Below are 14,324 nucleotides of genomic sequence, written 5' to 3' on the forward strand. Positions count from 1 at the left end.
GAACCCACAAAACAGCAGAGGGAAACAGGGCTCCAGCCCAGGACAGCCTTGATGGTCTCTGGGTGAGGTGTATCCCACACGGAGCTGGGAGCAGTGGGGAGCTGTGGAGAGCCAAGCCCAGCCGAGCCCAGTGTGAGCTGCGAGGACTAACCAGACCAGAAGCTGGGCGGAAAGTGCCTTAGCGCCCTGAATCAGTGAGCTGTGGCAGTTACCAGACTTCTCAACCCAGAAACACCAAAGACAGCAGAGGTTAGTGGGAAAAGCTGCGGGAGTAGAAGGAGTTCGCGGTTCGGCTTCCAGCCCCGGGGGCAGCGGAGGTGGGGCAGCTACAGCTACTGCTGCTTCTGGCCCCAGGCCCACCTGATGGGAGGAATTAAGTGGCAGCTCAGAGCAGGAATGCACAGCCTGCTGAAGGTCTAAGCCCAGTCTGGGTTGGTGGTTCTTGGGGAAGGAGGAGTACTGGTGTGACAGAGCTGGCACCTCCCCCCCCCCCAAAACATGGAACATAGAACTCTTTAGTCTACAAGCAGTCATACCCCACTGAAAAACTCAAGGGTCAAGTTAGTTGGTTGGGAATATGGCCAGGCAGTGAAAACACACCCAGATTCAGTCTCAGACTTTGGAATCTTTCTTTGGTAACAAAGAAGACCAAAGCATACAGTGTGAAGAAGTCAACAGAGACCAAGAGCCTACACCAAAAGCCTCCAAGAAAGACATGAACTTGTCTCAGGCCATGGAAGAGCTCAAAAAGGATCTGGAAAAGCAAGTTAGAGAAGTAGAAGAAAAATTGGGAAGAGAAATGAGAAGGATGCGAGAAAACCATGAAAAACAAGTCAATGACTTGCTAAAGGAGACCCAAAAAATACTGAAAAAAATATTGAAGTAAACAGCACTTTAAAAAAATAGACTCACTCAAATGGCAAAAGAGCTCCAAAAAGCCAATGAGGAGAAGAATGCAGAATTAGCCAAAATGAAAAGGAGGTCCAAAAGACCACTGAAGAAAATACTACTTTAAAAATTAGATTGGAGCAAGTGGAAGTTAGTGACTTTATGAGAAACCAGGATATTGTAAAACAGAACCAAAAGAATGAAAAGATGGAAGACAATGTGAAATATCTCATTGGAAAAACCACTGACCTAGAAAATAGATCCAGGAGAGATAATTTAAAAATTATTGGACTACCTGAAAGCCATGATCAAAAAAAAAGAGCCTAGATACTATCTTTCAAGAAATTATCAAGGAGAATCGCCCTGATATTCTAGAGCCAGAGGATAAAATAGGAATCGAACGAATCCACAGATCGTCCCCTCAAATAGATCCCAAAAAGAAAACTCCTAGGAACATTGTCACCAAATTCAAGAGCTCCCAGGTCAAGGAGAAAATACTGCAAGCAGCCAGAAAGAAACAATTTGTATATTGTGGAAAAATAATCAGGATAACACAGGATCTGGCACCTTCTACATTAAGAGATCAAATGGCTTGGAATATGATATTATGGAGGTCAATGGAGCTAGGATTAAAACCAAGAATAGCCCACCCAGCAAAACTGAGTATCATGCTCCAAGGCAAAATATGGATTTTCAATAAAATAGAGGACTTTCAAGCTTTCTCAGTGAAAAGACCAGAGCTGAATAAAAAATTTGACTTTCAAACACAAGAATCAAGAGAAGCATGAAAAGGTAAACAAGAAAGAGAAATCATAAGGGACTTACTAAAGCTGAACTGTTTTGTTTATATTCCAACATGTGTATGATTCATGAGACCTCAATATCATAGTAGCTGAAAGGAATATGCATATGTGTATACATACATATACATATGTGTGTGTCTATGTACGTATATATGTAGGTATATATATGTATATGTATATATATATATATATACACACAAAGGGCACAGGGTGAGTTGAATATGAAGGGATGATATCTAAAAAAATAAAATCAATTTATGGGATAAGAGGAATATATTGAGAGCAGGAGACAGGGAAAAATAGAATTGGGTAAATTATCTCGCATAAAAGTGGCAAGAAAAAGTGGTTCTGTAGGAAGGGAAGAGGGGGCAGGTGACGGGGAATGAGTAAATCTTGTTCTTATCGGATTTGACCTGAGGAGGGAATACCATACACACTCAATTGGGTATCTTACCCACAGGAGAGAAGGAGCAAGAAGATAAAAAAGGGGGATGATAGAAGGGAGGGCAGATGGGGTGAGGGGGTAATCAAAAACAAACACTTTCGAAAAGGGACAGGGTCAAAGGAGAAAATTCAATAAAGGGGGATAGGTTAGGAAGGAGCAAAACATAGTTAATCTTTCACAACATGACTATTGTGGAAGGGTTTTACATAGTGATATGCATGTGGCCAATGTTGAATTTCTTGCCCTCTTAGGGAGGGTGGGTGGGGAGGGAAGAGGGGAGAGAATTTGGAACTCAAAGTTTTAAAAACAGACATTCAAAAACAACAACAACAATAAAAAGTTTTTGCATGCAACTAGGAAATAAGATACACAGGCAATGGGGCATAGAAATTTATCTTCCCCTACAAGAGAAGAAGGGAAAGAGGGATGGGAGGGGAGTGGAGTGACAGATGGGAGGGCTGACTGGGGAAGGGGGCAACCAGAATATATGTCATCTTGGAGTGGGGGGGAGGTAGAAATGGGGAGAAAATTTGTAATTCAAACTTTTGTGAAAATCAATGCTGGAAATTAAATATATTAAATAAATTAAAAAAAAGATTTTAGTTTACTTTAGGAGTTAATATGCAGCACTTTCAAATATGGCTATCTGTCAGCCTCAAGGCTTACAGTAGCCAGTGTTTTTCTGGCTTTGGGATGAACTAGGATGTATTCACTGCATGTGTGTGTGTGTAATCATAGAATGTGATTTTTCCTTAATTTATTACTATCATGTCTGTTCCAGCTTGGATTTAAACAATAAAGGATGAATAAAGCTTGAGTGTGTTTTGTGGTATGTTAATTATTATTACAGCAACATGAGAAAAATAGTAATAGCTGCATCTAATCTGGGACTAGGGGTTTAAGGTAAAGTCTCTTGGGACTGTAATTTGATATTGTTTGGAATTTTGATTTCTGGTGTGACTATCTGAATTGCCATTAAGCCAATTATCAACCATTTAAAGGAAATGCTAAGTGCTGCTCAAAGTGAGCATGATCTGAGAACTGATAGAGGAAGATGTATGTTTCTGGGAAGGTTGAGAGGACAATCTTGCAAATATGATAAGAGCCTCTTGAATCAGTTTCCTCATTGTGCTATTTCCATTCTGAATAGGAAATTTTCCTACCTGGTTAATTCAGAGTCTGGCTATGATATGCTTTCAGTAATCTGGAATGCTGAGGTATGGTTGCATGTTCCAAAATAAAGTCTGTCATCTAGAATCAAACAAAGCTAAGAAAACTTATGCTTATGTCAGGTCATTCTGAAGGGACAGTCTTCATATTATTATGACCATATGCCTCCTTCCTCATTTTATAGCAAATATTTGTAACAAGGGCAAGTAAACTACAAAAGTTTATATTTATGATGAATCCTGTTGTTGTGATACTAAACAACTCTGAGTTACTGTGATAGGATGAAAGTATGAAAGACCTTACTGTTTTTAATTTTACTATTCTGAATTTGTGGTTATTAGTGGCTATGGATTCATGTATAAGATTAAGTTCTTAAAACATCTCATTCTTTCTGGAAGACTGGAGGATAATATATTCTCAAAGGGGAGAGGGGATAGGACAATGAGGACAAATATGGGATCTGATAAAAATGTAAAAGATTTTAAATTAATGGAATAGTAAACTTCACTTTGAGAAGAAGCAATAAGATTAGATTGTCTTCTCTAAGGACTAATTAATACACAATATACACAAACACCTATGTATATACATATTTGTGTATAGAATACACACAGATACATATATAAATACTTATGTATCTATATATCTATCTATCTATCTGAAGTCTGTCTTCAAATGTTTGTATTAAGGACAATGATAAAGAACAAATATAAGGATATATCCATAAGATCTGAACTGGTTTTCACCACATGATCTGGTGATTATGGAATCAAATTTAAAAGGAACATATCTTTGAGAACTTCCCTGAAAAATCAAGCCTATTCCATAATCTCCAAGGGAAAATGTTTCCAAGCATCAAACAGCTATGTGGGACAGGTAAGACCTAAGATGAAATAAATTGTGGTTAAATGTAATTTAATGTGTAATCTGCTTAAGTAGCTTGTTTCTTTCTCTTTTTTGCATTTAACAATATTTTTCTTCCAATTACATGTAAAAATAGTTTTCAACATTCATTAGTCCATCATTCTAGTCTATTGAAATCTTTCACTGAGAGTATCAGTAGACCCAATCATCCAAAATCATAGTTCAAGTATTCGTGTTATCTACACCAAACACCAAATCCTTGATATAATGTTGAAAGACAAAGAATGAAGGAGAAATTCCTGTGGCAATTCATCAGCAATATACCTTTAAATGGAAATAAACATATTGATTACTATTCTTTGAATCCAAGCATTAACTCATATGTCTCCATGGAGATAGCATATATCTCCACTGGAATAAAACAAAAGATTTTCACTTCAATGAAGTGTAGGAATACTAGGGAAATGTCAAATCCTTTTGAAAATTTATCTTGCATGGCTTGTTATGAATGAAGCTATGTCCTCTATACTTGTGTACCTGCCGTTTACATTGGCACAGAAAGAAAAACAAGTAGCTGAGATCTATGCTCACAAGCCTTTCATGATAAAGATCTAAAACAACTATTAGGGTGCAATATCAACATGAACCACCAAATGGGACTAAAAGATCCCACTTCCCTCCAGTCTTCACTCTGAAGCCCAAATATAACCAACCCATATGGAAGCTTATATTATAGTTAGTCTCTATTTGAGATTGAATCTTGACTTCAAGCTCTCCTCATGGATCCTAATATTAATGCTTCATAATCAATAAAGATTGAATTTTAAATTAATCAGTTTTTTTCATTTGTTTAGGAGCTCTTTAAGGCTTAGTTTGTGGTTGTAGGTTTTCTTTTAACTGCATTCAGAGTTGAACAACATGTATACCTCTTGTGAATACCACTTGGGAATTAGTAGATGTCATTTACATTTCTCTCTCTCTCCCTCAACAAGTGCATATGGAGCACTCATCCTTGAGTGCACATGCACATGTGTGTGCTCACGCATACACACACACACACACACACTTTCCCATAAAATTCTTTTAAAGTCCTTAATTTTTAATGATTTATCATTCTGCTAAGCTTGTCTAGGTCTGAATGGGACACATCGAGTTCTCCCAAGTTAAAATTTTCTCCCAGCTTAATACCTGTCATGCTATGACTCTATGAGTAATTGACAATATACAATCCAATTTGACAAGAATTTTTTGAGCCCCAGTAATGTGCTAAGCACTGGGGATACAGAGAACAAAATGAAACAATCACTGATGTAACATAGCTTATATTCATTCAGATCAAATGAAAACACATACAAAAATGAAATACAAAAAGTTATCTGTACCAAGGCAAGTAGATACAATTATTTTTCATGTAAGAGTACACAGGGATTGGGGAATATAGTGCCTGCAGTACATTTGGCCTTTAAATATGTATTCCTTGATCTCTCTCAATTAGGGACAGATCACGAGAGAGCAATCATTTGTCAGGACTTTCTTGGAAAGACAGAAGAAGGGTGTGAGTGGTCCTGAGAAGGAAGTGGTAGGGAAAGTATAAATCAGATATCTACTTTTCACATGATAAAATGATATCTCTCCACATTCATAATCAAGGAAAATGCCAACTTTTAAGTTGGGCACACTGATCTGGCGGTATTTTTTATGGATTTGGGAATTGAGATTGTTCTGGGCCATGGCATAAATAAGGTAGCAATTATGCTTCTGTACAGTCATAAGCATAAAGAAGTTGTGAAAATCTTTTGAATTTGTACGGATGCCAACACACCAGGCAGTGTTATTTGGCACCTCCACCTCCCAGTAACATCTTGTTGAAATAAAGGACTGAGTAGCAAGAACTTCGGCAAAATCTACAAGTCTCCGTCTATTGTTGGGCACTACCTCCTGGACACCTCCATATCTCACACTCTTGAAATCCTCAGATATGATGAGACCTGGATCAGCTGTGTTGCAATCCAGAGTGATATCCACTGTGGAGAGAGGAAGATTTGATTCAACCAATGGTAACATCAAAGTTGCATTTTTAGTGGGGATGGGGGACAGGTGTTTATACCAGCAAGTGACCAACTATGTGTCACAGTGATATTCAAAGAAGTAGCTTGGAAGGGGCAAGACAGTTTCATAGTATGAGAAACATAATAGTCTTTGGTTTGTCTAATAGCTGAAAGATTGTGTTAGATGCTTATTTGCAAAATTGTTTTTTTTTTTCCTGCTCTCTTCTTGCTGAGACTCACAAAACAAACATATAGCCAATGCCAGAGCTATCATAGATCATATTGGTGATTTATGATGTGAAACTGGAATTATCATATGCTGGTTCATCTGAAGATTGTCTGAAGGCTACACAGGAGGGAGGTAAGGATGACTCCCTTTGAGCAGGACCTTGGAAAATTGACGAGGATATTCCCTACATCTTTCTTTTTTCTTCCCTTTATCTTTCATCTTTTGTTCATCTTTCTTCCCTCATTTCTCTTTCTGTAACTCCATCTTTTTCACTCTGTGCCTGTTGTTTGTGTGTGTGTGTGTGTGTGTGTGTGTGTGTGTGTGTGCCATTCCCTTCCTCCTCTGAATTTCTCTCTCTCTGTCTCTCTGTCTCTCTCTCTCTCAAAAACCTTTCCTTTGGTTCATTTTTTTTCTTGGTGGGGATGGTATGCGCCAGTAAATTCCCATCACCTTTCTCTTCTCCAAATACATCATACTTTGTATTCTCTACGTCTTCCGGTTTGATGACTTACTCTCCTAAATGGTAGTGTCCCTGTCATTGTCTAATGGAAGGAGGCTTTGAGCATTCATTAGACTCACCTGTGTATCATTCCCAGCTGGCAATGAAACCAAGACATGGTGCAATGTTTGGATTGATTCAGATAGGGAAAACTAGAAGAGTCTGGAGAATAAGGATACTATTATGGTTCTCTACATTGTCTTCCTTAGCAACCCTGTTCATTCTCAGGGATTTAACTTTCATGCAGATGGACCACTCCAAAATTTATCTAATACAATTTCTGTTCTGAGGTCTAGATCTGCATATTCATCTACTTGCAGGAAAATTCTGCTCCAGGATCCCACTGACATATGAACCTCAACATGCCTAAAATAGGTTTCATCATCTTTACCCCTATCCTTGAGATCTTCCAGATAAGCCATTTGGGCATGAGTTGTAAGGATGGGGAATATTCATTTTGGAGAAGAGAAGACTTAGGAGGCAAACAGTAGCTGTCTTCCAGTATGTAAATGGTTTATATATGAAAGGAAGATAAAATTTTCCCTGTTTGGCCTCTGATGCTAGATCAAGGAGAAATGGTTAGAAGTTGCAAAAAGGCAAATTTAGCCTCAATGTGAGGAAAACCTTCCTAGTAATGAAAAAATTATAAAAAAGAATGGCCTGTGTTTGGAATTATCAGGCTTCTCTTCACGGCATGTTTTCAAGCAAGGACAGCTAGATGAACCTTGTTAAATATTTTGTAGAGAGAATCATTGTTCAGGTAAAGATGGACTATCTAATGATCACTGAGGTTCTTTCCAACCCTGACATTTTGGGACTCTGTGAAGGCAAAATGGATTCTGACACAAAGGAAAATTAGACAAGACATAGAGATGTGCTGTCTCTTTGTTATTGATTTTCCCACTCACCTTTGAAACTGACAATCCTGTCTATAATTCCAGGCATGGAATAGAGCATTGTGCCTACATGGAAGGTTTCTATTTCCTTCTGGAGCACAGATTCATTCCTAGTGAAAACAAATATCGAGATTAGGTCATCCGTTGTCAGGATCAATGCCACGTGACTCATTGCTCCAATCAGTCAAAGTCCTTCAGATCAATTTTTTTTTTTTGCTATTTTATAATGAAGTAAGAAGTAAACTTACCTGGTTAATATTCCTTTCATATCCTGAGGACAGGAAAAAAAAGTGTTATATGGTTAGGACAATAATGGATTTAATTTAAGAAAATGAGACTTTGGAACTGATCGCCTATTCATTGCCTTGAAGAGACCCAGAGAGTAGAAAGAATCTTGGAGTTTCTAGCTCTGCAACATGTATCTCCTATCTCCTCTCACCCAAACATCATCTTAGTTTAGGCCCTCCCCTCTTACCTAGACTATTAGTGTGACCCCCTAATTTGTCTCAATATACTTCCTGTGTTCTGCCTAAGGCTTAGGTCTGTTAAATCCCAGTGTCTCTCTATTATCTCAATAATAAAATATTGGCACTTAATGACCTTCTCTTTGGTCATTAAAACTCTTCACAACATGGCTGCGACCAATCTTTGCAGGCTCTTTTTACGTTACTATCCTTCTTTCCCACTATGTTCCAGCCTCGTTTTATATTACTATTTCTTTCTCTCTGCGTTCCAGACTAACTACTCTTTCTGTTCCCTGACTTGAGCATAGAACATAGGATAGAGTCGAACTTATTATTTTTTTAATTTAGTGTATTATTTTTCCCCAGTTATATATAAAAACAATTTTAACATGCATTTTTAAAACTTTGAGTTCCCAATTGTCTCCCCTTCCCCCTCGCCCCCCACTGAGAAGGCAAACTGTTAGATAAAGGTTATGCATGTGTAGTCATACAAAACATTCATAATAGTCACATCGTGAAAGAAAACATAGACGAAAAATCAAGAAAATAAAGAAATTTTTTAAAAAGTAAGCTTCAATCTGTGTTCAGACACCATCAGTTCTTTTCCCGGGGATGGATAGAATTTTTCATTCCAAGTCCTTCAGAGTTGTCTTAGATCATTGTATTGCTGAGAATAGTCAAGGCATTCACAGCTGATCATCTTACAATATTGCTGTTACTTTGTAATAGTATATTTCACTTTGCATCAGCCCATGCAAGTACTTCCAGGTTTTTCTGAGAGTGTCCAGCTCATTGTTTCTTATAGTACAATAATATTCTATCATAATCACATACTACAACTTGTTTAGCCATTTCCCAATTGATGGGTATCCCCTCAATTTAAAATTCTTAGCTCCCAGAAAAGCTGCTATAAATGTTTTTGTACATATATGTCTTTTTCCTTTTTTTTTTTTTAAATTTCTTTTGGCATACAGATCTAGTACTGGTATTACATAGTCAAAAGACTATGCACAGTTTTACAGCCCTTTGGGCATAGTTCCAAATTGCTGTACAGAATGGTTGGAAACAGTTCATAACTCCACCAAGACTGCATTAATGTCTCATTTCCTCCACATCCCCTCCAATATTTGTCATTTACCTTTTCTGTCTTATTAGCCAGTTCAATAGGCATGAGGTAGTATTTCAGAATTGTTTCAATTGGCATTTCTCCAAACAATAGTGAGTTGGAGTATTTTTTCATATGGCTATAAAATTGAACTTGCTACCCTATTGGGTTAAGAAAGGGAAAAGAGAAGAGACTAGATTAGCCTATGTACTATGAACGACTGGGAAAAGTCCAGAAGAGTAATGGAATATATCATTTTATGTTTTGTTTAAGACATATATTGTTCATGTTGTCATCTCTTGACTTTATCTTATCTGTTTCTTTATCTTATTTTCTGTGGCTTTACCTGGAACAAATCTACATCTGGTTTCTTGAACTCCTCCTCTAACTCTATGATCCTCTTCCTTAATTCTTGACTCTGGTTGGAAAGTTCACTTATTCTCTTCTGCAGGCCATCCAAACAGGCTCTCCCCTGTGTTTCCACACATGATAGATACTTATCCTTTTCTTCATTTAGGGATCGTTCTATTTTCTGGAATTCAGACAAAATAATCCTCTTTTGAATTTTTATTTCCTCCTATAAAGAAAAAGGCTAATGAAATACAGAAAATGATACCACATTAAATGGCAATAGGTGAATGAGAACCTTTTCAGTTTCCAATTGGATTCTGATTTTGTTCATTCTGTGGCTGAGGCTAGCCATGCACAGGAAGTGCTCCCTCTGTACTGTCCCCACTGCACTACGTGTAGTACTCCAAGCACATTCTTGCCTTCTCCTGCTTGAAACCACTACTTTCCCTCCCATGGTGTTCTCTGCCTGCTATAATGCAAAACATGATTGATTTGAAACCTGAGGCCCTGGCTATGAATGCCCCTTGTGCCACTTACCAGTTATGTGCCTTTTGGGAAAAAAACAGTTAGCTACTCTGACTCTCAGTGTCTCCATTTGTGGGGACCAATATATCTACTACCTCTCTCAAAAGGAAGCTTTGAGGGATGATAGCAGACAGTGCAATTCAAATGCTAAAAGATGAAAATACAGATACTTACCTCCAACCGAACAAATTTAATCTTCTCATTAGACCTCTGTTTAACAACGCTATCAGTTTTCCTCCACAAAAGAATCAAGGTTTCTTGGAGTGTCCCCTATAATAATAAATTTTAAAAGAAAAGAAAAACATCAATTCTTATATCCCTGAGAGATTTAAATTCTAACTATCCAGACCTATTCACATTTGAATGGCTGAGATCAATTAATAATGAGACAGTAATGCTCTTAGTTTTGAAGCTACAGGTACAAGTCAAAACTTGGAAGACCATGGTCTATGTGGGCAAGTGATTTCAATGCCTTAGTCTTTCAGAAAGAATAATTCTGAGATATAACAGTAGTCTCTTTTTGTCCTGTCCTCCTCCAGAAGGAGGAAACTTTCCAGTGTCAAAAGCGAAGTATAAATGTTGCTGAACTTTCTTGGCCCTCTCTGTAGTAGATGAGGACATGAATATGATACTAATTGTTGTATCAGGTGAAGATGGCCCTGACAATCTCCAATTCCCAGAACCAATTCTCTAAAAAGAACAGTGGTTTTTCCAGAACATAAAACCATGAGACATTTCAATCCAAACTAGAATAAGTTCTTGAGCATCAAGGAAAACTGTTGATCTCAGTCTATAAGAAAAGGCTCAGGCTGAGGCCAAAGAACACAGCACATTTCAATTCACCAAGAGCATTTTGAGTACTTAGAGTGCCCAACAATATGTAAATATGTAAATCTATCGGCATATGTAAACACCACATCTCCTAGGATTATCTTTGCAGGCTATAGTTTCAGAATGAACATGTGGATTGAGTGATGGATCCATTACTCACCCTGAAGTTCTCAGCAGCCTCATCTATGCCACAGAGCTTGTGAGCCTCATGCTCTTGGGATTGAGAACAGGACACACAGACTAGACTCTGGTCATCCTCACAGAACAGCTTCTGCTCTTCCTGATGTGCCTCACACTTGCCAGGTCCTTCAGGGTACTGCGAACAATGGAGTCTTAGTTTTTTTGCAACACAGACCAGTTTCTCAAGATGAATATTGGTTTTGAAATCCTTCAGCTGGGAGACATTCTCGCACTCTGGACAGGAGAAAGAGGTAGAGGCTGCTTCTTGCCAGCCGTCAAGGAGGCAACAATGGCAAAAACTGTGACCACAATCAATGGAAATTGGGTCTGTGAAGTACTTCCTGCAGAGAGAGCAGATGAGCTCCTCCTGGAGGTCATGAATCAGCTCTGGAGAAAAGGCCATGTTTCTGAGGAAAGTGAACGGGAAAATTCAGTGACTCGGTCTTGAGGCAGAAGGGCCCTTTTTAGTTGGCTACTTCTCATTTATCAAATTTATCATATCAGAGATGGGGGTGGGGTGGGGGGGGCAGAGCCAAGATGGCTGCATGTAAACAGCATCTTACCAGAGCTCTCTCACAAGTTCTGTCAGATTCTGATAAAAAAAAATGAATTTGAGCAAATTCGAGAGAGTTAGAAACCGCAAGAAGTCTGAGCAAATTTCTCAGCCAGGAGAGTCTGAAAGGCTGAAGGAACGAATCTGTGGGCTAGGAGAGCACCCAGTGTGCAGAGCTGCTCCAGACGGGACCAAAGTGGAAGCGGCTGGCTGGGAAACCCACGTGGGAGACAGGCTGGGAGAAAGCCAGGCACCCGAAACCAGAGGAGATCCCCAGGCCACCCAACACAGGAGAGCAGGAGTCTGTGGAAGCGATGAGAGGCAGCACAACGCCACCTGCCGTGAGATACCAACTCCTGAGCCTTGCAGCCGAAAGGTATGGAATGCTTCTTGAACTTCTGGGAGACATAATGGCCAGGTAAACAGCTCTAATCCCTCCCCTCCCCACCCAGAGAATTCCTTGGGGGAAAAAGAAAAACAAAACAAAAACGCTGGAATAGAGGAGACAGAAGTGGGGCTTCAGTGGCCGAGTAGTGGGAGTACCTAAGTCTCAGAGGGGCAGAGCCAGCAGGGGTCAACACCAGGAGCCCAGATGTACTCTTGCTCCCCCAGGGGAAGTGCCAGACACCCAGCTAGAACAACAAAGAGCTGACACCATTGCTGAAGAGCAACAGTGCTGGAGAACAACCCCAGGGGAAGAGGAGATTTCGGGTAGCCAGACCCCCTCCCTCATACCTCAGGAAACTGAAGGCTATAATTCACAAAGCCAACAATGAGACTCACAATCCCCAGAATAAGAAATCTGGGACAGAGAGCCCTGAGCCCCAAAAGCAGATATTTATTGTAAAGCCAGGAAAAGGCTAACCAACATGAAGAACACAAAAAAACCGAGGACCATTGATTCTTTTTATGGAGACAGGCAGTATCAAAATGCCAATTTGGAAGAGGATAACAATGACACTATACCCACATCTGATACCTCAAAAGGTGATATGAATTGGTTTCCAGCCCAAAAAGCATTACTGGAAGAGCTAAAGGAAGATTAAAAAAAAACAAATTAGGGAAGTAAAAGAAAAAATGGAAAAAATAGAAAAAAAAATGGAAAAAATGGAAAAAAAATCCACTGACAAAATCAAGTCCCTAAAGAATAAAACTGGCGAAATGGCTACGGAGATTCAGAATCTAAATAGAGAAAATGACACCCTGAGAGGTAAAATCAACCAACTGGAAAAGGAGACTCAAAAGCAAAATGAAGACAGTAACTCACTAAAAATTAGAGTTGAGCAAGTGGAAGCTAATGACTCATGAGGCATCAAGAAGTAGTAAAACAAAATATAAAGAATGAAAAAATAGAAAAAAATGTGAAATATCTGATTGGGAAAACAACTGACCTGGAAAGTAGATCCAGGAGAGACAATTTAAGAGTTATTGGTCTACCGGAAATCCACAATGAAAAAAAGAGCCTTGCCAGTATCTTCGAAGAAATTATCAAAGACAACTGCCCAGAGGTCCTAGAACCAGAGGGCAAAATAGTCATTGAAAGAATTCACCGATCACCTCTTGAAAGAGATCCCAAACTGAAAACTCCAAGAAATATTATAGCCAAATTTCAGAATTACAAAATCAAGGAAAAAATACTGCAAGCAGCCAAAAAGAAACAATTCAAATATCGTGGAACTACACTCAGGATCATGCAGGATCGTTCAGCTTCCACTTTAAAAGACAGGAGAAACTGGAATATGATATTCTGAAGGGCAAAGGAGCTGGGACTACAACCAAGGATCAACTACCCAGCAAAATTAAGCATAATTTTTCAGGGAAGGAGATGGACATTCAGTGAAATAAGGGAATTCCAGACCTTCCTGATGAAAAGGACAGAACTCAATGGAAAATTTGATTTCCAAATACAAAAGAGAGACATAAAAATGTAAACAGGGGGAAAACCCCCCACAAACTTTATTAATCAATAAGGGCAAATTATTTGCATCTTTATACAGAATTACATCGTCTTATGTATCTTTTATATGTATACATATATATGTCAATCTTGAGAATAAGTACAGCTATTATGACAATTGAAAGGGATACACATACACTGTGAATGTCTGTACAAAATAACTGATATAAGGATAAAAAACATAATTAGGAGATGTAAAGGGAGGGCTTTGAGAGAGGAGGTAAGGAGGTAGTAGAAAAGGGTAAATTACACCAAATGAAAAGGCACAAAAACACATTTTAGTAGAGGGAAAGAAGGGAGGGAGAAGAGCAGTATTTGATCTTTACTGTCATCTGATCTGGTTCAAGAAGGGAATAACATACTCTGATAAGTTTAGAAATCTAACTTGTCCTACAGGAAGTAGGAGGGGAAAGGGAGAAAAGGGAGGGGGGTGGTCAGAAGGGAGGGGAGAAGTAGAAAGTGGGAAACGGTAAGACAAGGGAGGGGAATAAAGAGGGAGGGTAAACTGAGGAAGGT

General features: G+C 38.9%; 1 protein-coding gene across 1 annotated transcript; it reads right to left on the reverse strand.

Annotated features, from left to right (window-relative positions):
* Window positions 1–5,661: 5,661 nt before the first annotated feature.
* On the reverse strand, window positions 5,662–11,701 carry LOC118835935 (E3 ubiquitin-protein ligase TRIM11-like). The gene is made up of 5 exons (XM_036743230.1): window positions 11,279–11,701; window positions 10,462–10,557; window positions 8,091–8,113; window positions 7,855–7,952; window positions 5,662–6,194 (listed from the first exon to the last, which is right to left on the reverse strand). The coding sequence occupies exons 1-5, from the start codon at window positions 11,699–11,701 to the stop codon at window positions 5,662–5,664; spliced, it is 1,173 nt and encodes a 390-aa protein (XP_036599125.1).
* Between the last annotated feature and the right edge of the window lie 2,623 nt (window positions 11,702–14,324).

Source organism: Trichosurus vulpecula, chromosome 2 (assembly GCF_011100635.1).
Source record: "Trichosurus vulpecula isolate mTriVul1 chromosome 2, mTriVul1.pri, whole genome shotgun sequence".
Lineage (NCBI taxonomy): Eukaryota > Metazoa > Chordata > Mammalia > Diprotodontia > Phalangeridae > Trichosurus > Trichosurus vulpecula.

Excerpts from the sequence above, each read along its gene's own strand:
- LOC118835935 (XM_036743230.1), bottom strand. The coding sequence starts at position 11,701 with ATGGCCTTTTCTCCAGAGCTGATTCATGACCTCCAGGAGGAGCTCATC. Across the intron at positions 8,114-10,461 it reads TTAAATTTGTTCGGTTGGAG|GATATGAAAGGAATATTAAC; the intron begins GTAAGTATCTGT and ends TCCTGTCCTCAG. Across the intron at positions 6,195-7,854 it reads CAGGATTGTCAGTTTCAAAG|TGGATATCACTCTGGATTGC; the intron begins GTGAGTGGGAAA and ends CTCTCTCCACAG.